The sequence below is a fragment of the Hermetia illucens genome, chromosome 5 (assembly GCF_905115235.1).
Source record: "Hermetia illucens chromosome 5, iHerIll2.2.curated.20191125, whole genome shotgun sequence".
NCBI lineage: Eukaryota > Metazoa > Arthropoda > Insecta > Diptera > Stratiomyidae > Hermetia > Hermetia illucens.
In genome coordinates, this window is record NC_051853.1 from 65,564,843 (window position 1) to 65,592,490 (window position 27,648).

At 35.6% G+C, this 27,648-nt stretch overlaps 2 protein-coding genes across 3 annotated transcripts in view; one reads left to right on the forward strand and one right to left on the reverse strand.

The window, feature by feature from the left end:
- The window catches only part of LOC119656826 (pre-mRNA-splicing factor ATP-dependent RNA helicase PRP16), an 88,216-nt gene that overhangs the window by 48,107 nt on the left and 12,461 nt on the right, over window positions 1–27,648 (reverse strand). The gene's annotated exons all lie outside the window — the stretch shown is intronic.
- On the forward strand, window positions 431–22,424 carry LOC119656828. 2 transcript variants are annotated; one of them, XM_038063474.1, is made up of 5 exons: window positions 432–791; window positions 925–1,145; window positions 15,503–15,678; window positions 15,908–16,012; window positions 21,442–22,424. In XM_038063474.1, exons 2-5 carry the CDS (start codon window positions 953–955, stop codon window positions 21,535–21,537), a joined length of 570 nt encoding a protein of 189 aa, XP_037919402.1. In that variant the 5' UTR covers window positions 432–791; window positions 925–952; the 3' UTR covers window positions 21,538–22,424. The 2 variants fall into 2 exon arrangements, with proteins under 2 accessions (XP_037919401.1, XP_037919402.1); XM_038063473.1 differs by having other exon boundaries at window positions 431–1,145.

A 27,648-nucleotide genomic window follows, 5' to 3' on the forward strand; every position in this document is an offset into this window, starting at 1 on the left:
TTCATACCTGAAGCTCTGTGCTCCCGGTTCCCGACCTGATTTATACTTGCACCCACGCAGTGTTCACGTGTCCAGCACACCAGAGGACAATATACCCAGCGTGTATGAGCGCGGCGAAGTAGTGAACAAGGTAACAAAGCCAGGGACGATTTTCCCACGGCTTTCTGAGTTGTTAACCCTCTTGGTCATTCTTAAGAAAACTATGATAACCAAGATTGAACGGTGTCCTGTCATCGCCAGACAATTTTTTATATTTTTCTAAGACGGGAGTAATCAATCTTGTATAGTTACCACAGAAAAAAAGCTCAGATTTAAATATTTTCACATCTCTAGTGAAATAAATGGCAACCCATCCACTCAAATGTTGTAGCGATGAATCTTTTAGAGGCAAAACAGCCACCACAGCCGGCGTTAAAATACTCTTAGCCGTTCACGTTTTGAGCCATTTGCTTGTTGGATTTCATCCGAATTGTATTAAAATCTGAAATACCAGAAGTGAGTTAACGATATACATATCTAGAAGAGACTTAAGTGTGCGTACTTGTGTTGTGAAATTTACATACATTTTTGTGAAAGTATAACCAGTTGGCCGGTTTATTGTACGCTTCATGCAATTGGAACGGCATAAAAAACGATAGTGCTGCGACTATTACTGTGCCTTTAAAGTGATAAGACACGTACGGAGATAAAATCTCCTTAAGATATTTTGAAATAGTGCATTCTTCGTTCATCGATACCTTACATACAGCGGTCGTTTCGGATACCGTAACCCCCTATAGAAAGCAGATCAAGTAATTTATTTCTGTTTTTCAAACTAAATAGAATTTATATTTACTTGAAACTCCAAACGGCATTACCACCATCCAAACTCGATATCTTCTCCCCCTAAAACCATAAAACACAAATTATGAATCGCACAAATAGCTTTGTAAATGCTCTGAAATGGTGGCCAATGCCCGGTGGGAACAACAAAACCACATTTGGAAGCAGCGTAGCCGTGCAGAAATTGCGAGAATCCAAGTGGTTTGGGCCAGAGGAGCAACGCATCTTTTGTGCCGTCGTCGAATATGGATTCATCGTCGAGATACGTAGCGATCAGGAAAATAATGGCTGGTTTGGCGTCGTCGTATGCAAATCATCGAAAGGTAAATTTCAAAGAGAAAACATCAAAATCAACTATCATTTGAAATTTTTGTGTAGATTATGAACGTATGTTGTTGGTTGGTTGATTGGTTCGTTTTGCACACAGCAGATAAAATCTTCAATTTTTATCCGACAAGGTACTGTTGATAACATACCACCCGGTAAGTTATAAATATAAAAATTGAAGATAAATTACTCACTAGTCATAGTATTTGCTGTAAGGAACTGAATGATATACAAGAGTGCCTTATGTCTGTGCGTATTACAAACTGTTTACATTATGCCACGCCTACGAATTCATTTCATTCATGATGTGACGTCTAAAAATATCTCCCGAACAATTGTAGTTTAACAATCAACAGTGGTAAGATTAAATATAAACGATATCAAGCAAGGGTCTCGAAATCACAAACTGAATCCAGAATAATGCCGGCGTTTGCAGCTTTTGCCAGAATCGCAGTTTTAGGTCACGCATTCAGATATTCCACGATCTGATTAGGCGGTAGAATCCATGCAAATCAAATAAATTTATAACTCTAGAAAGAAGAAAATTTCGAGAGTTGGTCTTCCACCAAATTATTTCAGAAAATAGGACAAAATGCTGCTACAAATCAGAGTAGACTCAAAACAAACTTATCAAGGATTTTTTTTAAATATTTTTCACGAGTACGATTATTTGATAATGCAATTCATACCAAACTTTACCGCCCGCCGTTCGGATGTTGAAAATAAAAATTATTTGAATTTTTTTTTCTGCATTTTGGGTGAAATTTTCATTCTTTTTAACCAATGATATTATTATAAATTACATCTAAATACGTCCCGTAACTGCTACTATCAGAGCAGCTGTAACACACATGGCAAAGTGTGTTTATCTTCAGACATCCTTGAATTTTTGCAAGGAACAATCCTTTGATTATTGAGTGGATTATTTACGATGCTCTACAAGAATAATGTTTACTCAAATCTTATATAAACAAATCGAACATTAAAAATATTTTTGCGCTCGTTTGGAAAATCAAATAAATCGTCAATTTTACTTGAAAGTTTCATTCACTTACAGCCTTGAAAGCTGGAGTGTCCAAAGCGGTTGGGTATGGATAATCTTGACAAAATGCACAACCAACCAAATGTCATTGATAAATTTAGATGGCTCATGGTCTCTTTATTTCTTTTAATGATATGTAAAACGATTCAGATGACAACTTACTATAGAAATATAATACTCATTTGCGAAGTTGTAATTCAATTCATATTGATTCATTGTTTTTATCGAAGATAATTTTATTACCTCTAAAAGGGGTATCTATCCGAAGCTGTGAAGTTACTAGTTATCTGAAATGCAAAAAACTGCAATCTAATGTAGTTAGAGACCCAGAATTAGGTGGCAATCATATGTTCTTGTTATTCCCACATATAAGAATGCATTGTTCTTATCTCTTCGTGAGATATTACTTATTTTAATTAGAGTCTACATAGGGAATTCATCCATTGCAAATAAAAGGGACGGGAATAAGTAGGACGTTTTAAATTTCCTAGTGAATAAAAATTTAAAAAATTGCGAAAACAACCCTTAATTCTTCCGATTTCCCTTATTTATTTGCATTATTTTTAACACAATGTCTGAAAGAAAAGTGGTTGCGTGTTTTCCAGTTTCCAACAAATATCGAATAGTTTCCGTTGTGAGGCATGAATCCAGTAAAAGTAAGTTAAACAATATATGGGTGCGCGATGTTGCAATTTATACGCAGTTCCTAGTGTATTCCTCGTATATGCATGAAATATTTTGAGCGATTTTGTAATCCTGACATGAATTTAAGGGAGGGTTTCCAGTAAATTTAAAAAATATAATAATGTAGAGATTAGAATGAGAATTATTCTGAGGCCTAGCTTTTTGTTGGATGCCCTTTGAGAATGAGTTCTGTGTCTCACTTTAAATTGGTGCTATTTTGCGACCATTGTCAAATTTAAGACTCGATTCAGATATTAATTAATATCTTTCAGTTGATATCTCACGTGGATGTATTAAGAGAAAAAAAATTACAATTCATTTTCGAGTCTACACTTCCTAAAAAACATGGCATTCTCAATATGCGTATAGGATTACAAATTGCCTTCAACCATCTTCAACTGAGAAAGGAAAAAATCGACTGAAATTCGAATAATGGAAGAAATGATATGATTGATGGAACTTTAAGTATGAAGAAAACCATAGATTTTATAGGAATCTAATTTTACGACAGAAAAGTACGAGTTATGCAGCACATTTTACTGATAAATCGATCGTTACTGTGCTAATATTTGAATAATATTTATTCCCAGTCCAATATGTATGGCCGTTTCGTTCCTTATGACTTAGAAAAACTCCCAAGGTGTTAAATACATAATCCTTGTTCACCTCTTTTTGGAGCATAGAGCACCCATGCCTATTCTCCCTTCTTCTTCTTCAGTTTGTTAGTTCTATTTAAACGATACATCCATATTGATGGAACCAACATTAAATCGGCCCGAACCACTTATGATTGAACCGGCTTTTAACTTTTTAAACAAGCGATGTAGATATTAATGATAACCTCTCTTGCATAAAATGCAAAAGTTCAAAGTGTTAATTTTATAGATCGATTGATAAATCAATCCAAGGGACAAGAAAACCATAACCGTTACCACGAGGGACATTATGATAAACAATTGATAATTTGCATAGGGTTAAGCCATTCAATTTGTCCATGAGGTTACCTTGAGTCGCGAGTTTCCTTGCTTCAGTGGTTTTTTTACTTATCTTATTTTTTGGGTACCCGAAAAGCGTCCAAGTAGCACCCAGGAGAGATTGAAGCCCAGTGGTTCACATAGAATTTATTGACAATACATAAAAATCTGCTGAACCTTGTCTAACTAGATTTTTTCATTTTACAGTTTTAAGTAAAATGCTTAAGATGGATTCATATGTGCGGTATATTTTGTGAATGATACATATATCCACTTATATATATATATATTCTTCCACTACATCTATTCTGGGCAGAATGAGCAGTTCGGGTCCCTCCATTGTACAATGAATCTTTTGTTGATCCAGTGTTTCCAAGTCAAAGGATTAAATGCCGAAACGTTCGTGTAGTGGGCAATGCACGACGAACGATGACGACATTCACGCTGTGCCAAAATCACAGACGAAGTTTGGCGTTTTATGGTTGGTTTACAGGGGAACTGTTTACCGAAAGTAGTTCTATTGTTGCGCTCTTCTAAGGGGTAGAGTTGTAAACGCTGAATGAAAATCAACATGTTTGCCAGCGTGGAAAATCCTGTGAGGTTCCTCTCGACTCCTTGGTTTTAAAAGTAGAAGACGTAAATCTGAAATGGAAGGTTCGCTGACATTGAAGGAGTTTTTGACTGTATGCCATTCTAAGAACTTTGTGATGTTGCCAAGGATCATAGTGTCGATAATACTTTAGTTCAGTTGGCATTTACTATACTAATAATGTAGAGATTACAGCGAGTTGAAGCAGGTGTTGATCATTAAGAGCGATAGAAGCAACGAAAGGTTACTTCCAAAGAGATGTACTATCGCTGTGGGGTATGCTGGTTGACTCACTGCTCAAACAATACATTTCCAAGCATATGCGAATTACTTGGTTGTATGGTGACTATTGACTAAAACCTTGAGGGTATTGAGCGGCGGGGTACCTTGTTACTGTAACGCATAGGGAACCCCTTTCCGATCTCGAAAGTTTAATTTCTCCCATGCTGTGATCAGAAAAGCAATTGGAGTATCAGTACCACTAGCAAAAATTGAGAACAGACTTCTTATAAAGACAGACAGAATGGCAGAGACTATATACTACATATAAAATTTTTCCTGTCAGAACCAACATGTTAGAAGATTTTTCGCGAAAAGTAGGAAGATCTGGTACATAAACTAATCTGGGATATGCCGCTAGACGGAGGTGTAGAGTACAATAGAATATTACGGTATGAGTCTCTTTTCTGTCTTACACACGTACATATGCACACATCTAAGGCGTTCCATTTACAAAAAGGGTGTCGCCTATTTTAGCGAACTCAAAGGTACACCGTTAATCAGCCTGCACAGGATGTTATTTTTCATATTGGGCCATAAATCCTTATATGGAGTGTATCGCCTCAATCATTCCTACAGACACTCGCTTCCCCTGCTGTTTTGCGCCACATATTCCTAGGACTACCTACTCGCCGGCCATCCTAGGATATATTTCAGTGGGTGGTATGACTCAATGAAGGGTTATTAATACTGAAGTTTAGATTTCGATCTTAAATTGTGGTTAACGTTTTCACTGGAAGTATAGTATTTCTTTTACAAATACAGTGGAATATCGATAATTCATATATTGATAATTCGTATTTCCGATTAATTCGTACAAATTTGCCGATCCCTCGAGTTAGTTTACTTTATTTTGCACACTAGATAACTCGTAATCCCGATATTTCGTATCAAATCGTCAGTCTCTTGACCATGCGAATTATCGGGATTCCACTGCATTTACATAATTTTGAAGGCTGAACATCTAGTTTGTTCAGATGCTACGACAGTTTTTGTATATCCCTGGCATACTGATTTGCGGCTTTGCCTCTGAGAAGGCATTCACCTATCACTACGTTGTTGGAGCTCAAACGTTTCCTGTCTAAATGCTAATTGTGGATTATAGGCTGAGTGGCTAATGATGTTGCGTTCATATTTTCGCAGAAGAGCGACGGTTTGACCGCCGATATGTTCGGGTGCATGGTAATCTACATTGTTCGTCTAAGGTCTTCAAAATTTGGCTACGTTTACTGTGGTCTTAGAAGACATAAATTCAATGAAGAATATTTTTTAATGCCGAAACACAGTTTTTATGACTTAACCGGCTTGGACGAAGTGGAGAGCATACTTGATGTTGCAAAAGTGGAAGGTCAAATTAGGTTTTTTTTTATCCGCGCAGCGATCTAAATTCTGGAGTGCGTTCAGGAACAAGTATTTCAAGCGATGTAATTAAAGAATAAAAAACCTTAGTTCATAAATCAGTTGTTGCCTGCCTCAGTGTTTTTCCCGAAGAAAGGAAGAACTGATTTTTGCAGCACCGTATTTTTTAGCCAAAATGGAAGAAACTTCTCTAATTCTCTACCAGGAACTCTCTCACTAATGAAACCTATTTTGGAGGGTTTTTGTATTCATATTCTGGAATTTCTACAGCAAATTTTCTGCACGATAGTTTGCGTATCGAACACCTGAAAAAACTGATTATATGAAGTGAATAAAAAACAATTTATGTGTATCACTTCAGTAATCAAAGTTACGTCCTATTTATCCGTCTTCTAACACACCCTAACATTACGTCTACCGACATCTTTTCTGCTATAAGCCCAACATTTTCCTGATTTCCAATTCGAAAGTAATAAACAGACCATCAACTCTTTTTCTGGTTTGAAATGTGGTTGCCACTTGGACAGCTGGATCTCAGAGTATGAGTGGTGGTGATTTCTACTATTCAACTCAGTCAATAATTTCCGCTTCCTGGTACAAATTGTGTTTGAGAGGTGAAAAAATATTTACAATAATGCAAATTTCTGAAACAAATATACTATTTTTCGTAAATACAGTGATATTGCAACAAACAGAAGAAATACTATCTGAACCGAATGTGGGTATCAAATACATTGTGATATATAAAGCATGCCAACCAAAAATCAAATATACAATATAAATCTCTGATTATACATATTTAAAGAAATTGAAAAGATTCTATAGTGATCGGAAAGAATGAAGATTCTGATAATCTAAACTGTTGAAAACAACTGAATAATTCAAATAAAACGGCACTTAGTTAATGCCATTAATAAAACAACCTCGGAAATCATAATTACATGCAAAATAAATAAACAATTTCTTATTAAAGAGATTACAACTAGTCCGACTCAGTGTTATTCTTGTATCAAATCTTATATAATTAAAAAGACAATATTTACAATGCATGTTTGACTAAAGCAATGAAATCTGGGTTTGAATAGCAATATTAAACAATTCGTTGTTTATTGTTAATTAACACACAATGCTAAGAACCAGATAGGGAAAATCGGAGAATATCTTCAAGTACATACTCATATGTATGTATTATATATCATTTAAAATATAATTTGGTGGTGGATGGTTGATTTTAGTGCAGAAACATCTTCCTGAAACATAATAGGTTCGCCACCTGTGCGAATAGCACATGATTGTTTGCTTGTTGAATACTGATATTTGCATTTGCTTGTTGCTTTCATCACAACGTGAATCAGCTGCAGCTAAAAACAGTTTCCTAAACTGAAAATTTTAAGATTAAATATTCCATCACCTTGTTAAATGCGCACCTGTGCATTCAACTTGTAATTTTGTAGAGGGCAACCAATAGATACATCATTTGCAACTAGACTGTACATATATGTACATGCTATTTGATTCGATATTATATGAATTTTTCAAATTAAATTATAAATACTATATAATTTATCTTTTGGTTGAAATGTGATATAACAAAAGAAACAAGCACACTGATGAAGGGCAAAGATGAAATACAGTACAGTGGGATCCCGATAATTCGTATTTCTGGCTAATTCGTACAAATTAATTTTTAATTTTCTGTATTTTGCAATCCCGATAATTGGTAATCCCTATATTTCGTATCAAATCGTCAATCCCTTGACGATACGAATTATCGGGATTCTATTGTATTTTGGTTCCTTTACTTATTTTCTGTTTCTGGATTAATCCCTTTTCAAATTAACGCCACCTCTATATGTGTTTCTATTATATTTATACGCGCCTAAAGTAATCTTAAACTTGGTAGCAGCTCACATTCCTCTATTTGTTCAAAAACGTTAATTATGATATTTCACTCAGATTAGAAATCTCAGTTGGATTCATTTAAGAAGCCCAAGGTTTTATAGTTAATCTGAAAGCGAAAGTGGCACATATTAAGAAAGGGAAACAACTATGTGGCACAGGGCAATGAAGGAGGAGTGCAAGCTTCTCGCAAAATCGTCAAGGGAGCTGAAGTTTTCCAAAATTATTTTGACACAGGTAGACTTTCCTTCACTTTGAAAGAATACACATAGTAAGCATTCCGCAACTCTGTTCAATCCTTCTACAAATACATTAAAAAAGAAACAAAAATTTGTGGTTGGATTCTTTCACTACTACTTCAATCTTTCATAACCAATTTCATCCCCTATCAATCTTTAATAGTTCACTCATATCACTCGTAGTCGTAGCCGTTATTATGGGTATTATTGATAGTGCTATTTCAGCTCAATTCTAGACATCATTTTCATGTTGCCTTGGTTCAGTTTGATTTAATAATTCTCCAGTCGCAATTGCACTGATGAATTTGCTTTTTCACTTGATTGGTTTTTTCCGCTGTCCCTGACGTGATTCTACATACTTTCTATTCTTGAATGCACATTTGGCGAATGTTTTGCTTTCTAGAATTAAATACAATTGTATCTTCCGCAGTTTTATGATGTTGTCTTGACGCTTTCAATTGTGATGAGTTTGTTTCAATGAATACTTCTGAACACTAAAAAATTTCTGTTTCTGTCAGGTCCCATTTTATTTCTAAATTGACTTTCTTTGTTGATTGGCAGACTGGTTCAATGCAAGATTAATCGAATTCAGCCCAAATTTCGATTAAAAAGTGTTTTGTTGTTGGCTCTTGGCTTGAACACCATTCGAAGTACTACAAAATTTAACAAAGTAATGGAGTAACAAAGTAATGGAGTAGTGTAGTCAGAAGTCTTTCCTCGTTGATACACTTGTAGTTTAAGAATATCTTTAAACTACAGACATAATCTTACCAAAGCCGCTGGTGAATAGTGACGCTCTTTATTGATAACCTCGGTCAGTTGGTGAACCATTTATGAATCATTGGAGAGGAATCACTCTAGACTTGTCAACACAATGTGCCAATGTAAAATAATGAACTTTCTTGAACTTCTTGTCACCAGATGAGATTGAGAATAAATTATACTGGATTGAATCTGAAATTCGCTGCTCGTTGAAACATTGGTTAAAACTTCTTGAATGTGTTTTATTCTAGACAATGCCTTGCCATTATGGTAATTCTCTATGGGTGCTTCTCAGAAAATATCATAGTGGTAATAGTGCACTATAGAATGCAATTGTAAGGCGATGCGACAGTATTAACCTGGAAAATCATTCAAAATTGATAGGTTTTCTAAGAAGAATAACATTATTTTAGGTGGTTCTCACCTTTCTGAAGCTACACTTTGAGCCGCCATCTTTGTTCGATGATGATATTATCAAGGTCATGAAAGAACCAAATCCTTCTTTGACAGCATCGGACATTTCGGAAAGGCTCCATTTCGGGTAACATTCGGAAACGGCGTGTAAATATTCCTGATAGGTCTTAATTAACAGGAATTTGAATTTTCGACTCTCTGCTTGCACAGAACAAAATAGAAACGAAATAATACAGGCCTTAAGCAACAACATGTTCAACCGTGCAAGTCCGAAGGTGTCTTGAAATTTTGTCGATGGGCTGAAGATTTTCAGGACCCAATCCATCCCAACCCCAAAACAGTGATTTCATTACTGACTTCAAACTGCTGTGATGTTTAACACAGCGTTTTGTTTTCAAAATCAAATAAACCGTATAAACTATCGGATTGAGATATGAGTAGGTCGGCCATTGGAAAATTATCCTTGCACTATTCTTGATTTTTAGTCGGTTTTGACTCGAAAATTACCCCCCAGGCCCCCAACATTTTGACAGTTTTTGATTGTTGTCGACGAAGCGGAAGCCTCTGCAGGCAACAAACTGTAATTTTGATGTTGTGGTACGAGCTAGTTTTGAACAGTAGGGCGCTGAAAGTTTTGAAGCTTGTACAGTTTGAGGTTCAGCGTGTGGGTGCGCTTATCGCCACACTAATCGATCTCGGACATCGAATTCACGGGAAATTTTCTCATGAAATCCTTGCGCTTCACTGAAGTTGTCTCTTGATGATTTGGTGGTTTTCGGAGGTATTGATAATGCGCTTTCTTCTACTCTCCACACTACAGTTATTGTGACCAAGTAGCTTGAACCAGCTGATGTTCACGGTTCAGTCAATGTAAAGTTGCTAGTTGCTAGAATATCATTTCTGCAGGAAATCAGACTGATAATATGATATCTAATTCATTTTGTTTCGATGTTTTTTTTACCTCTCAGGGCACAATTTTCCCTTGATATCGTAGTAAACCATGGATAGTCAAGTAGTAGTTTTCTGCATTTACTTGAGGGAGTTAAATTTCGGCAATAATGACGAACAACCCTGATTACATTGGCTCTGAGGTACTGTGTGGCTTGACATTAAGTACCCCACTAGGCTTCAAAGCTAATGTTGAAATTAAATTTTTGCATCATCGATTATTTAATATTTTAATAATTTCTGTGACAAATGAAATAAGATAATCAATTAAGCACTCGTAAGCTCAATCCATAAAGGAAAGAAGAAGAATGAAAAGGTGTGATACGCTCTCCTCACCACCGTCAACGTTAACGACAAAACTTGTCACGACCTTTCACGTCAAGATTCAGATACAATTATTCACGTGTACTAACTATCACGACCCCCAAAAACCTTTGAAACAATCACTTATAAGGCAATTGTTACTTGATTTCTTATATTAGACGGTCATTCAGCATTTTATTGAATTATAAACTGTACGCGTGTGACCGCTGAAAGCCTAAATTAAGACTATGTAAAAGGGTCAGCTATTTCGGAATATACCGAAATAGAAGAAATCAATTTTCTGTTGCGAACCGTCAATTACATTAATAGATAATATATTGATGGAAGCCGGTAATTGAGAATTTCATCAAAATTCAATTGTTGGAATAATTCAATGATGAAATTTCTCAAGTGTGTGTGCACAAGTGTGTGTTCTACATTCCAATAATTATTTTCATTTTTGAGCAATGCATTTTCTCCGCATATGATCATCATATGAGTAATCAACTTATAATTTTGAGTTATCGCTTTGATAAGACCAAAACCACTTTAAAGAAGATGAATGAGTGTCATTGGAGCACCTAAAATTATCATTTTATTTTTTTTCGGTTTATCATGGTCAATGAAAGTTTCATGGTGAAGTTAGATAATGATTGATGAAATTTGGGCTTTGTCCTTCGGTTGGGCGTTTGTAAATAAACAAATAATGCAGATAATCATAAAGCAATATAAAATATTCAAATACCAATGTATTTGGTTATTTTCTTTCCTATTTATAAATAAATTTTGTAAGAGATTGTTGAAGCACGGAAAATTTATAGGTTGCTAATGAGCTGGTACTGAATTGATGAAAATAAACCATTCTTGAAAAGATTTAAAACTGGCGATAAGTAATTGAGCAATATCTTGGAAATCAAAGTTTATTATATGGAATAGTTTGATCTTCTATACGAACAAAGACGGCGAGGGTAGGATATCAAATGAAAGGTCTACATTAGTATTTTGAGCCTAAGATTTAAAAACTACGAGCTTACAGGGTTTGTACTCAGAGACCACCCAAGCGAGAAATCTGCAAAAATCGCGGTGGTGCCTCTATATAAAACCTAGGCCTCAAAATACATCCCATTCTGATATCTATTAGTAAATTTTGAATATTGACTGATCCTAGAAGTATAACATTTTGTAGTGATATAGGTCATAACATGGACCTCGATAGAGAGAAGTTTGGCGAAAAACCGCTTTCAGAAGAATTTTCGCATCCCATTAAAGTGTACTCTGGCGCATTCAATTCATATATATTATGATTTACTAGAAACGAATAAATATAGCTTCGTACAGCGAAATATTGTTACATATTAAATACACAAAGCTTTCGGTGTTCGACTTGATTCACTTTCAACACTTTTATTTCTTTGATGAATAATTTTGAACTGGCGATTGAAAATGAGTGGCATATGAGAGCAAGAGCCGAAGAAAATGGTAGCTCAATTTTGATGAGCCGGCTCAATCACCAAACCTGGATTACGAGAAGCTTTTTCTGTGTGTTTAGTAGTGCAGTGATTGCAACGTTGTCGCCTACTCTACAGCCCTGATGTGGCTCCCTCCAACTTTTTCACATTCTCCCCCCTCTTTCAAGGCCATGAAAGGCCTTTTCGAAGCATTTCTTCAACTCTCTAAGACGTCTGAAAAGGAAAAAATCCATCGTTCACTCACTCGTCACGATTGCGACGGAAAAGCGTCAAGCACACGATTGCGTTTATCCTTTACTGAGAGCAAACGGGGCACCCATCCAGCCGAAATTTTTCTTACATCCAATTTTTCATGTAAAATCGAAAACACTGTACCCTGAGATATGCCTTTTACCCAATTATAAGCAGTTGCAAACACAAGGACCAAAAATGTCATAAACTTTGTCCAACTCAACTTTAATTTTTTCCAGTGTTACCTCTTGTGTTTAATCACTACTCGAAACATACTTTTTTCCATTTTTCGAAATAAGCAAAAACTCCATTCAACTGGCAATCAACCATCCGGCGGATATAACTGAGACTTTGACAACTATGAGTATCTGGCAAAAAATGACACTAATTGAAAACAAACTGAATCTGATGTCACTCCTGATTTTTCTAAGGACCTAGTGAAAACCCCCAGGCACCAAAAATTATTCGGAATACAAACGAACGAAGACTAAAATCATATCGGGAACCTAAAAAAGTAGGGATCCTACAAAAATTCGCGAACTAAAATTGTCTCAAAGCTGAGAAAAAGAATGACGTCGTGACAAAATTGAATATCAAAAGGCGGTGTTAACAAAATTGAGTAAGAGAGCTTTTTCTAATTGCGGAAATACCCAGTACTCGATTCTGTAAAACCGGTAGACTATCAAATTATAAATGACGAACCTATTGCTACCAAGGATTAAATGTCAACCGAAGGTACAGAAGGGAACAAAGTAAGAGAGACACTTGACGATTCTAATTTCCCAACATAAAATTTTGTCACCTGGTTAAACCAAGAATTTGTGGCTCTAGAAAATTGATCTGATCAGTAAACTACATGATGCCGGTAGCCTTAAAGCGCTATTCCCCAATTAAAACTTGAATTTCAGAATAAAATTCTGTGTTGAGTGGATGCGATACCTCTAACCGGATTCAATTTCAAATACTGCCTTTGGACTTCACATAACATTTAACAAAAGGCGCCAAAAATTAATTCAAGCACGTGCGTCCAAAGGTTTATACAAAACACCATTTCAAGAATATGGGTTTTATATTTATATTGCAAATTTATTGCCATCAATTGACTTTCTGACTCACAGAATAATTTTTGCAAAATCACGTTCATATCAAGATCCAGAATCTCAATAAAAAACTGATACGCAAATTGTTCCTGCAATAGTAATCTAATTAAGACCATGCATTTTCTCTATCAACTCTGAAAGTTTATTATTAGAACTCCAATGACACAATCAAAACACAATCAATAAATTGTTACTCACGCGGGAGGTTCTGTTAATTTATTTCAAGATACAACAGTGCTCTGAGGTAAATACTTTACTCTCCCCATTGGATTGTTTGAACAACTTTAGTTGACTTTTATCTGATCATATTGTTATCTTCATGTATGACATGCTACGACTTAACTTCTTGTAAAAATAGGCCTACGTGAAAAGATAGAAATATAGTTTACAACGGTACTCTATCATATGTACTTCCCGGCTTAAAACTTCTATTCGCCTTGAGAAGGCATTATTTGAATCAAACTATTTTGTATACGAGAACGCTCGTTATTTCTCTCTTTTTTTATGATTGCTTCTCTTAAGTATTATATTTACATATTTTTGTTTACGGGTCACTCTGACTTTAAAATACATATGTATGTAAGGTTAAGCCACATGCATACTCTAAAATAATTGCGAAACTTATATGAAAATCTTTAAGTTTAAAAATAGAAATATGGTTGTGTCATAGAACGCAAGCAACTATGATTGCCTAGGAAACAATGAGCGGGTGTAGGGTTTTCAGTAGTATATTCAAGTAACGAAAATAAAAATAAAAAAAGCATGGAATTAGACTTGCTTAATAGTAAATGGGAAAAAAATCACTTATCATGCAAACTGGTTTTTGAAGCATTTAAGATTTACAACCATTATTCCGTAAATAGAAATAAAGCGCTTGTATACATACGTATTAGTATTTACTATATATACTATACTATAGATGATACACAATTATATCGGTAAAATTGAAGCGTATATTTTTTTTGCGCATATATGTTTGGAAAAGAAGAAAAAAACGTTATCATATCTATCCAGATAATTATTAATCATGAAAGTCAAACTATGTCGCGTGATACGAATCACGTTCGTTCACCAGCACAGAAATTGCCACCACCTCTTCTCTGATATTTGTTTATTTAATTCTGAGTAATGTAGCTAAACAATAACATGGTAGTTACATTCTATTTGTACTGCATTGTAATATTATCCTATGACAATTATACCACTTTATCGACGTAGCATTACGTGAGAATAATCCGCTTAGACATACAAAGTCATTCCGTGCACATGCCATTTTTTGTGATACCTGTTTTTTTAGATTAACTAAACTGAGAATATATGGTTTGCATTAAACTTTGTTGACACTGCAAATTTATTATACCTTCCAGATATATCTATATCTTTGCATTGTGATAATTGTTTTCGCAATGGAAAATTTGAAATCTATTTACCTTTATCAACTGCAAGGGTTTTGCTGCATTGGAAAGATTACTTACTAAAGAGTTACTTCTATACAGACTTGAGATGTTAGGTGGGAATTATCAGAGTTGTAATTTAATAAAGAAAAAATGAGACCCTGACTATTATTTAGCGTGAATTTTTGAATGTATGCTCATAGATACTTTCTTGTTAATATTTTCGAAGAATACATTGAGTTAGAAAATGGAGCTTTCATATTTTCTATAATTCTAATGAGTAAATTATAAATTAATTAATTATAGAAATTAGGCAGTTTGATACATTTTGACAAACATCATCAACATATTTTAAATGATCAGTCTCCACTTTCTAGTTAATGTTTCGTAAAATAATTTAATCTTTTGTAAAACCAGATATTTTACAATTTATTTCCAATAAATATTTCTATAATATTTTTTCAAGCTTCTATGAGAAACTTCAAATATATAACCGAAATCCTCACGGTTTTTCCAGATCATGTTGTATTGTTGTTCTTGTTCTGGAGAAGATAGATCTCATCATGCATACACAAAACTAAAAAACAAAAAACCATCACCTAAGAAACGTCTCTCAGAAATGAATATATTTAATGAAAAACAAATTTCTAATTTAATTCTATTTCAGATAAAAAAGCTTTGCCCGAAACAATTGAAATATTTTCAGTAAAATTGCGTGGCAATGGTTTACGTGTCTTTAAAATAACCTTGGAAGATGTGTGGAAGCGTGGCTGGTATATACGCATCAATAACTTTGCCGATAAGGAAAAGCAACCACACTGTGAAAAGGATATCAGAGATCAGGTAAAGAGGGAAGAACAGTGGCGGCGGGTCGTATTCATATATGCTGTCTAGGCATACTATGAAGGCTCCTTGGAGGGTTTGGAATTTATGAATTATTACTGATTTGAACAGGGCGTTGAAAATTGAATCTGCAAGATTCAGGCCATGTATCAAAAAAGTAATAATTTGATATTAACAGTTTTTGTCAGTTCACTGATTTTTTATTAACAATCTTGAATGTTTCTTTCAGATAACGTTTGCCCGGAAAGCTAATCAAAGCTTGTGGAACAACACACAACACTTTGCCTATTGGTGTCGGTATGGAAGCCGACAACAAGACATTCGAAGACGACAGGTAAAAAGTGTTTTCACGTATCACGTGAATATAACGTAAATGCTTTTTAACTATTGCCTATACACTTCGAAATTGGAAAGACACAAAACAGGCATTCTCTTTTTTTCGATAATGAATACTAATTATATTTACAATTTATTACCCTAAAAAAGATAAGATAGAATTTGCAACAGAATTGTTGGATTAAATGACGGACGATTGATAATGAAACGTATAACGTCAAGAAAATTGTATATAAAGCACAGTCTTTAGATAAGTTAGATATTTTCAAAGCAGATGATGATATTGCTGATAATAATAACCTCGCCCAAAAGTTTCGATTAAAGCTTAGAGATTAACAGGGGCCAAATTGTAGGATATAGTAGCTGGTTTTGGTTGTATTTAGCTTATTATGCTAAGTAGCATTACTTACATTTGATAATAGCTTGCTAATATATATAGAGGCATGGTTTACAGCGGCAATTGATTACAGACATTAACAAAAAAAATTTATTCAAAAGACAAACATTAATTAGTTATCAATATAAAAGTTACTCCTCTACATATCTAACGTATGTAATGACCAGAAATCTTTGAAATGATTCATGTAATCAAGATTTTGAATTGGTATACCATATCTGGAAAACTGAAGAGAAAACTGAGGGCTTTTGATTCACTTACATTGAACTTGAGTGTCACTTCCTTTAATTTCACACCGAGCCATATTCCTAATTGGGGTATAACGCATCAACCACGCTTAGCAGTTCGCTGAAATGTTGCTTTTCTCGAAAAGCCTACACTCCTCATCTACAGTTTTGCGAAAGATTATGTCGGTCCAGAGTACACCTATGTCCCGAGCTTTTGAGTAACAGTGGCGGCCATTTCCACAACACAGTGCTGAACAGCCTCGATTTCATATTGGTGTTGAGGTATGTGCATTTTCAGATTCTAAATAAAACTGCGGAGGCGAATCTAGTACTGTTGATGTGTCGAGTAACATCAAACTCAGTACCACCGTCAGCAGAAACAACCCTACCAAGTAGACAAATTGATCGACGCTCTCGATGTTTTACCCGTTTAATACACTTAGCAAGACTGCGATGCTCCGTCAGACTGAGGATCTTGGGTTTTTATAACGTTTATCTTCAGTCCGACCCTGCTTTCCTCTTTTTGCAAATCCAGAGCCTGTCTAAGCTCTGTGATTCACTGGGAAAGCAAACACATGCCGTGAGCGTAGTCAAGGTGTTTGAGGAAAGATTTCATTGTCCATTGAAGTCCTCCACGTCCTCGGGACATGGTAGCATGGAGAAAGTCATCGATAAAATTTCAGAGCAATTTAGGTTTAAAGGCGGGTTCCAACAAGGTTTTGGTGCCTATATATGATGCCGAGGTCTCAAAATACTTTCCATGCCAATATTTGTCTAAATAAATAAACATCCTAGTTTCAATATTTTTCAATTATACTGCAGCCCTCCTTAAATTCGCTTTAGAATTATGGAATTTCACAGTAATATAGGTAATTGTAATGATCACTATGTTCAAACGTTTGGTCCTACGTACTATTATTAACAAAGTGATAACAAGTCGAAAGTGATTCCTTGGCCTGAAATTACTCCTCCCCTCAGACATAAAATGTCAGTATCATATTCAATGGAAAATTGAATTGAACTATCGCTGATCCAAATATTCTTACATGAAATATCCACAAAACCATTGTTATTTTCTTGTTTATATAAGAGTAAAATCAAAATTGCAAAATGCAAAATTTTACATTTCCTAAAGTTGTCCTTGGTAGAATTGATTATACAAATTGAATACGGCCTTCTTCTTGGTCATTTGCCATCTTTTTCAAGACTTATCATTTTGGCCTTGATCTGGAACTCATATCTTTACCTATTCCAGCTTACAATCGGTGTTATTTCACATGACCATGTGTAGTGACGGATTTCTCCACTTAATTTTAGGTATTTTGTTTCATACGGTTATTGGCCTTTCATTTCCCTTTTGCTTTACTGTTTGGTTTGGCCTCATTATATGAATCGATACCATTTTCCAATAACTTTAAACAAACACTCGCAACTTTGCCAGATGAAGTTCAAAGCTTTTAATTCAAGTAAAATTAATATATAAAATAAATAACTTGAACCCTGTATTTGCGGATATTTCCAAACTGGTTAAACGAGATTTTCGTTCGTTCAGGTTATTTATTATATCTTTTTCACTTACGAGATTTGAGATGATGATATCGACAAAGTATTTAAATTCCATTACATAAGTGCTCATGGCGATATTTTTTTGCTAACCGGATGATGCTTGTAGAGTTGATTTTGATACATTCTATATTTATCAAACTCCACTTTAGCGCGTGTGGATGATGTATCTATGAGCGTGTTAGCTTAGATTTACATCTTTTAGCCGGTTGACCGGTTGATCTGATTCTTCTCTGAATAAATATAATGTTCAGTTTTAATTTATCAAGAATTTACTTGAATATTTGGAAAGAGTGTCGTTTATGTTGAATTATTCTAGAAGCGTGTGCATAGTAGACCATGCGGAGCTTAATAATCCAGAAAAAGTCAGATCTTTCCTAGTAGTTTAAAACTATTCTTCTAACTAAGTAATCAGAAGTATTAATTATGAGCAAAGCATTAGCAAGAATGACAATTAATTCCGAAGTCTAGAGTTCCTTCAATAAATGTGAAAGTTGTGGTCTCTTACTGTATCCTTTAACAGGGCGATAGTCGGATGGGAAAGCGTCACTCTATATATATACAACTTTGCCTTTAGATTTGAAACCTAGTTAAAGTCGCGCGAGTTTGTTTGTACCTCTTTATTATTAACGGGTGTAATGGTCGAAATAGTCGAGCCTTAGCCCCTAGATTTTATTACTCCGGGTTTGAATACAAGTCGACATGGATGTTCGCTTTCATCTTTTTCTTGTTTTACTGATGTAGCTTAAGACTTGCACAACATTAAGTGTGATGATAATGAAACTGAAATACAGTCACAGTGAAAACTGACACTGAGTGGACGCTAACTCCACGAAAGGATGAACACGGGGATACAAGCTCTTCTGATGACACAGGCGTCCCTAGGTTTTGTGATGCAATTATACCAGGATTACTTTAGAAAAACCGGACAAAAAAGTTGCTTCGATTTGTCCACGCCACCAAGTCCATGTGTCCATTTAGCAAAAGCACATTTTACTCATTTCAAATGTTTCGCCAAAATAATAGCTTGCAAAACGGCCACCCAACGACCCAGTTTAAACCTCCGAGGAGAGGATGACATTCGAATCTTGACTTGTGTTTGTTAGATGAAGAAGATGCGAATATTATCGCTCCTGGATGCGTATGAATCTCAGTTTTGAACCCCACAAAGTTCATTAGCTTTACTATCGACGAACAGCGTTCATTAAAAATGCAGGTCGCTACAAAAATTGCCCTTTCCATTGCTCCAAAATGCAAGTGTTTTGAGCTAAATATTCAAATTGTCTTATTCAGAGATTCATTGTTATTTAGCGTTTCGGTTTCAAGGCAACGTTCAAAAAGCTCATCATTGGAAGTTCTCATCAATAGGCTTGATAACTTTGAATACCGCATCGCTCAAAACTGACTTTCATGCCGGAAACTACAAAGAGTGCTATCATCCTCAGCTTTTTTCCACTTGCACTGGTTAATCTCTCCTGGGAATAATTGTAATGCTTGTTACTCGTCGAGCTTTTATGATATTTAGCCTCTCATTGCCTGAACTGTCGAGGTCCTATTTATTCTTATCGCTAATCCATAATGTTGCGTTCATAGATTACTTTATCTGTAAACCTAATGCCTTTGCTACCAATGTTGTTCATTTTTTGCATTTCTTAATCTTCTACCCCTACCTTTTCCGACATAACTCACAACCAGTCCTTCTTTGTAAGGATCCCTATTCATGATTGCCTTAAATGACGATGACAACGTCTTCTCTATAATTTGAATAAACAGTCACTCCACTGATTCCCATGAAAACTTCTAGCTTTTTTCTATTGGGCCTTGAAATATCGTATTTACCATGCCCTCTCCATTGTTATTCGTAAATTGTCGCAAATTTCTTGTTTTTGAAAGAAAGAAACAGCCGCTCGAAAACAGCGCGCCACGGACCGTTACAAAATCGTTTCGTAAAAGGTATCGTCAAAAAGTTTTCGGAGGACAATTCTACAGGCTTTGGCCAATCGAGAGTGGAGGGTCAGGCTTTAGAAGTCAAAATTAAGAATGTGTGGTAACAGACCAAGCAAGTAGGAGAAATTTGAAATCTTTACTGTATGGGGATACTTGAGAAAACTATAATTCTTTCGGTTTGAAGCACCTACATTTGACATGTTTTGCTGGAAATTGGCTCTTTCATATCCCCCCAAATCTTATTAGAAATAAATTCATCGATTTTGAATACAGTTGTCATAGAAATTGTCAGAATCAATTCCCCGTATCTACTGAATAGTCTTCTTTTTTCATTCCGGTATTAATATATTCTGAGCGATTCTCATATCGTGTTAATGGGTTATCCAAAATTACAGAATTTTCATGGTTTTTTGTTTCTATTTTGTATAATTTAATAGCTGACGTTTATGTCTTTTGAATAAAATAAAAGATTAAACCTAAAATTGTTGATATAAAATTTGTCTTGAAAATTTGTATATACTTTTTACGAAAGCGAATAAAATTTTTGAGAATATAAATTATCAAATTTGAGTCAACCAAATATACGTACATAAATTTAAATTAGTCGTGAGCCATGTGAGCGCCGAAAGTAGAGGCCTTTATTATATTTGTTCGTTTTTTATTATATTTAGAATATATTTTTATTTTTATCATATCGCAAAGCTTCCCTATCTGCTGCATTTACACAAATATTAAGCATTCAAAAAAGAGGTAACATGCGAAATAGATAATTTAAAAAAAGACAAAGCAAGGAATCCTACCTCAAATTTCTGCTACTAACATTTGACGAAAAAGAATTTAGTGTGGTATAGGAATCGGTCATTATACAACATCCAAATGACGCACTTATTATCATGAGTTGCCAGAAGAATTATGGGATAAACTAAATAAAATAAAACAAAAATACTGCATGCCGCCTAACATGAATTGGTTTATGGTTTTCTTTTTTCATCCATGTACAAAGAATATGAATATAAAATACTGACAACACATACACATGTAAATGCAAATGTTGATATATTTATTATTTGCTTTGAAAATTAAGATAGATACGCATTTAAGCAATACCAAGTACCTAAAGTCAACAACATTTAATTGGCATTAAACGGAATAAGAATGTGACTTGATGAAGTATAACCAATTATAGTTGAAATGCATACAATAATTTTTTTACATCACGACCCGCCACCTTCTCAGGAACATATTCATTGAAGAGATATAACATTGATTGATTTTAAAATGAAAACGTTTCAGATGTCAGAATGTGTTAAATGGGGTAGTGTTGGAATGAATGCTGGCATGCTACTTGTTATGAATAGCAGACAAAAATCCTGGTCTACATCGAAATAGCTCCATAATGCTTTTTGATATTAGGTGATCTTGCTCTATGATATAAATTCACATTTATTCAACCCGTGACTACTATTATTCTTACTTATTTTTAAGTATAACCGAATGTATACTTTGCGGAAAGCAAAACATAAACTTAGTTCTATGAGTTTACGTACATTTAAAAAAACGAAAAACATGAATTGAATTTCGATTAGAAAGAAGATTGTGGATGAAAATATTATTATATAATAACCGGTTTCGACATATTCTCATATGCATATACACGTACATACTTATTGTGTAACATTTTCATAACACATCTCTTGATTTATTATGCACCAAAAAAGACTTCATTGTAAGTTTAGAAATACCAGCTGTGATGTTCATACATGTCGATTTATTTGCGGAAAATTACTTTTGTTGATCAAATTAGAAATATCACTATCATTTTCATACATTTGGGTCATATTGATTACCACGAAATTCTAAATTCCACTGCAAACTTGTAGTCACGGTCCACTGTGATTTAGAAAAAGACAATTGTAGAAGAAAACGTTTTTTCTTCCATGACACAACTTTCTTCTCTGATTTCTAAATAAAAAACAATGTTGCCTGGAAGTAATGCACATTGGACCTTGGCTGCAGAATAACATTCTTAGATATCCTGTGCATGAATACGTGTTCTTATGGGATTATATAACATATTTTTTATAAAGCAGTGATCAACTTTTCAGATAAATCGATTTATTTAATCGAGAATTTGTAAAATTATTATATATTAAATATATATTATTGCACATTTATTGTGTATTTGGACTATTTTTGTAGAAATGTGAAAGAATCTGCATTTTATTTATGAAATATGTATAAATAATTATCGAAAATAAATATTTTGAGCTTCATTTGTTTTATTGTATTTTTTCAAGCAATAAGATGAATCTTAAAAGAAAATCCAGGATGTAATAGATGCCGAAGGTGAGTTCACAACAACTTCCTCTAATATTTTTTCTAAACTTATTGAAATTAAATTCTTAAATTTCACTCATCCAATAACCACGAGAATAATGCGAAAATAAAGATTATAGTAAAAAATGCTTAGATAAATTCGTATAGTTTCGAACATAAAAGTTCAAAAAGTAACCCTGACAGTCAGCTGGCATAGGTCGAGTGAAAGTCCCGACAATTGACCTTGACACAACCGAAGAGAAAAAGTTTACTTGGAAGTACACGCCTGATATCAGGTCAGAAAAACGCCAGCAAAGAAGGCGTGAAAAACGGGCCGGAGTGTAGATAGTTCGTTGCAGAACGAGCTGGGCGAAAAGCAAATGGAGGAAGACGCATTTGAGGGGGACTTCATTCAGATAGTCTTCAGGATACAAAAAATAGAAAGTGAAGAATGACAAAAACGAACAATCTGCCGCGACCGATAGAAAACCATCTGCCTAACGGTGGATAGGAATTATGATGAAAAGGCGCAGAAACGAAGGAAAACTAGACCGCTAGCCCTGCTCATTAAACCAACAGAGAGTATGATTTTTGCAGAAATCTCTGGCGAATTCTACTGTAAGGTCGGTTCCGAAGGTAGTGGAGTAGAAGTGTCTTCGATACGAGAAAGGAACACTAGTAGAATTCTCGTTACTCGACAAACAACCGACAAGAGCAAGGTTTCCAGTCTAGAGTCTATGTGCTCTTTAGAAATTCAACATCTTGATTATCATGCAGAAAAAACCCAAGTGGAAAATGTCATCAATCACGAATGCCCAGAAGCAACCAATACCAGGTTCGCATCACTTCTGCGAATTTTCGACATAAAAAATCCGCTGTGATGGAAGTTATCGAATAATACGCGCGGAAACTTATTAACAGCGGGAAAATCAGAATTGCTCCGTAGTATATGAGATATAGCTCTGGGCTCATCTCTACAATCGGCGGTGCATCCGACAGGAAGGCAGTATGCCGACAGATAGGTCAGAATGAGAAGACTTGGAACGAAATGGAGAGTTGCAATTTCTGCTGTGATCGGGTATCATTTGATGAGAGCACCCACTGCGGTTACGGAGTGTTTTCGATCTTCAGTGTCGAACTGGAAACAGTTAGGGCATGGTTAACAAAATCTGCACATAGAAAATTGACATGCATTAAAATATGATCGTTCATAAGTTACCAGCGCAGTTCGTTGGGAGGTAAAAGCTGATCTAGTGCTAATCAACGAACAGTGCCGGAATAAAAATCCAATTTTATGGCATCTGAGGCTATAAGGTATCGTTGCCATTTGGGTTCGGGACGGCAACGGACTTCGGATCCAAGCTCAAGCACAGGGGGATATCTTTGTCTGGATTCAGTGTTTAGGGGTAATGTGTTTCAATGTCTATTTAACACCGAATGAGACGATGACGACACTCTTGACGCATGCTTGTTGCTGGAACAACCGTTAAAATGGGAATCGTGTTTACAAGAGCACAGTAGCGAAACCATTACATTTTTTTCGCGACTTACGTATAGTAGATGTTCAGTCGTTAGAAACGACGTCTGGGCACACTTCTAACACAGCGTTGAGGCGGTTTACCGTATTTTCTTTTGTACTCGTTCGCTGGTAGCCATATACCCTGGTCCTTACTCACCCTTTTACGTGCTTATTACCCTCGTCTTCGTCCGTTCCTGTACATACGTTGGCTGTATCGTGTTGAAAACATAGTACTGGCATACATCAATACCGTCCCGTATCATTTTTCGTACATGCTATGATGTTAGTAGAGCATTTTCTAGCGGTTAACGAACACAGAATACAACTTTTTCAAGAGTGTGAAAAGACTTTTAGACCACCCGGTATGTATCTGCATCGACTCGTCAAAAACCGCTCTCAGCGCAGATAGGATATCGAAAACAGAGTTGCGTTAATGACAAGAGCGGTACTTTGCTTATCGATCGACGAGTCGCGATGGATAGATGGTGGCAATATTTCGAGTAGATTTCTACGGACGAAATTGTTCATCTTTCGCTCCCACAAGCATTGCCGACATTTGGAGTAATTTCACCGTGTCAGTGCTACAGAAATCAAGGAGGCAATCAAACGAAGAAAATCAAGTAAAACAACAGGGCCTGGCGATATGACAGCTGGAAAATCTGGAAAGCGAAAAGCTGGGATCCAACGCTCTGGCTTATTGAGTTCTTCTATCGGGTTCTAGCGGAGGGTAGAACGCCATTTGACTGGCAAGAAAACACCTCCGTTCCAGAATGGAAAATGAAAGGTACTCCAGCAGAATGTCCAAATTACCTTCCTATCTGGTTTCTGCTCCTTACCATGTAGATTTTTGAACGCAATCTTGACAACCGTGTTCCCGGCAACTTTCAAACCAATGTGAGCCAAGCTGCTGCGCGGTTACTTATGGAGAAACGACGTGAGAAGTATCGCTCTCTCTCTTTTAAATCTAGAGAAGGCGTTTGATCTTGTATCACACATCACACCACATCGCTGTCACACGGGAGATCCAACGATCAGCAGTCTACACACTGCTCTAGGTGATGATGTTTGCCGAGCATCTTATAGCAAAGCTGATCTCAAGCAACTTGTCCAAAATGATTGCCTTATGCGACATGGTGTGAAGCTGAATCTGAATAAAACAGTATTTTCGATTACCAAACTCAATGAAACATGAACTATCACAGTCACTGGCTGCAACTTGTTCAGAAATGAGCAATTTAAGTACCTAGGATCAATGCTATCATCATATCAATCGACTGCGTTATGAAATTGCTTCACGCATCAGTGCATCTTGGACTAAGTGGCATTCTTGGTCATTGGTATTTGACCAGTGGTGTAACACGCATGATCACATCCGAAATGAAGTCATCCGCGGCTGATATGGGCTTGCATCGATCGTAGAAAAACTGCGAGAAAGGCGTCTTCTATGCTATGAACATATGATATGCGCTTACGAGAACTGATTTGCCTCTCAGGCCAATGGCCAAGGGAAATGGTGGAATCGATTAAGACGAGCGGACCCCACTTCTGAACGGGACAAAGACTGAATAAGAACAAGAAGATCAATACAAGAGCATCACTGGTGGTTATTACAATTTGAAACTATTTGAAGACATCAGCACGATAGCGAAGAAACCAGCACAGTTATAGTGAATTTAATCAAAAAATTTAATTTTTTGAGCAGAATTATTCTTAGTAATGAGATTTATTTTTATCTGTTCGGGTATGCAAATAAACAAAATTGTCGTATTTGAGGTTTCGAAAGACGAAGAATGAACGTTTGTAAGACTAGCCGACAATGTATAACTTCAAATAAAATAAAAATGTTGCTACTTTTTTCAAACACACTCAATTTTTCTGTTGCTTTAAAATAACAATTCTTAATAATAATAATAATAATCGTTGGCACAACAATCCATATTGGATCAGGGCCTTGAAGTGTGTTAGAGCACTTCATTCAAGACCGTAACGGTACACTACAGTAGACTGTAGGAGGCAATGTGGTCAGCATTGCGCTCGCCCGAGATTATTACCCTGATTTGACTCAGGTACTCGTTCACAGCTGAGTCGACTGGTATCCGACGTCAAATCACGATACAAATCCCACTGCCGCCAGCGAGATTTGAACCGCGACCTTCCGTACGACAGCCTTGTGCTCTAACCACTCAGCTATCCGGACTACAATTCTTGTTGAAAGAAAATGATATCCGCGCTAGTAGTAATTTTTTTTTTTTTTTTTAATTAACAACTTGTTCCTTTCTTCAGTGCCGGGTGTATACATCCTTCCCATAAAAATATTGATATTTGCTCAATAAAAAAATACTACTAGCGACGGAGACGGTGTCCAGTTTTAATTCCTAAAAACGCGGTATTTCTAATACCGCGAACAAGCATTGATTATTGAAAAACATTAGCCGCAAAGCATTAGGCATAATAAGTGTATATTGGAAGTGGATGTGCACTAGTGGTAGCATGCTTTCCCCTAGTTGGTTACTTATCACCAATTGCTTTGGAAGTATCAAACAACGACATCACTAATAGTGATCTTATCAGAAGTGAACCTAAAATGCTTTTCAAGGTGAGTGAAACTGTAAGGAATGCTCCTGATGTTACAACTGAGACGTAGTACGTCAACTATTTTGGTCTTTATCAATCAATGATAAGGAATTCTCTCAAGATTGACTACATGTTTTGGCATTCAGTATTATAACAGAGAAAACAACTATATAAGTTGTTGTATCCCAAGCTTCTAAATCTATTGTTGCTGAAACAGTTTCATTTGAAGCAATGGTAAAATCAAAACTAATTGGTAACCTTTCGAAAATGTTTCTAAGCCGAGTAGTATAGATATGTAATAACAATAATATCGTCAAGGGATGCCGTGTTGCGTCCTAAAAGAACTATTGTGCCCCTTGACTGGTGATAGTATGCTTATAAACTATAGTATATCGTTTAAACCTATAATCGACAGAAACTTTATTATGCTTCCTACTTCTAAGTATTTCAACCTGGCATCTGGTACCAAGTATTCTCGCAAGTACCTGAACATACTTTGTGTAAATGCCGGACACTGTCCCAATACATGTGTGGAGGTTTTATCACTCTCCTCATAGAATCTATAGACAGGGTCCGTAGATAACCCTAGCTTCTCCAGTTGATAGTTTAGCCTGCAGTGACCAGTGAGTATTTTACTATGATCCAGAGTCTCTTCTTGGTGAGGTTCAAACAATCTTCCAAGAACTTGAGTTTGTATCCCTCTGAGTACCCTAGACTGTTCCATTTTTGGTAAGTTCGCCCTGGAAAGTTTCCACAGCCGTTCCTCTTCATTTTTCAATGTCGTAGCCAAGAACCCTTTTCCGACTCAGTATAGATATGTATATCGCAAGTAAAAATTACCTGCTCATCTATAAACGACAGAATTGAAATGCTTTTAAATATCCTATAATTAAAATCAGTACGAAATGAAATGTAACGGACGGAATGGATTCGCTATTTTCGAATATTGAATTTTGGTAGAAGAAATTAGTATAAGGTGTAGTCGAATTGTTCTCATGAACATGTGCTGTTCACAGTAATTACTACCAATAATTGAACGGAATAGAAAATTACGTTTCAAGTTTAAAACAGATCAGTTCACTGCGTGGGTA

Coding starts and splice junctions, on each gene's coding strand:
- LOC119656828 (XM_038063473.1), top strand. CDS start 908: ATGAATCGCACAAATAGCTTTGTAAATGCTCTGAAATGGTGGCCAATG. Junction 1,146..15,502: donor CGTATGCAAATCATCGAAAG/GTAAATTTCAAA, acceptor ATTCTATTTCAG/ATAAAAAAGCTTTGCCCGAA. Junction 15,679..15,907: donor AAAAGGATATCAGAGATCAG/GTAAAGAGGGAA, acceptor TGTTTCTTTCAG/ATAACGTTTGCCCGGAAAGC.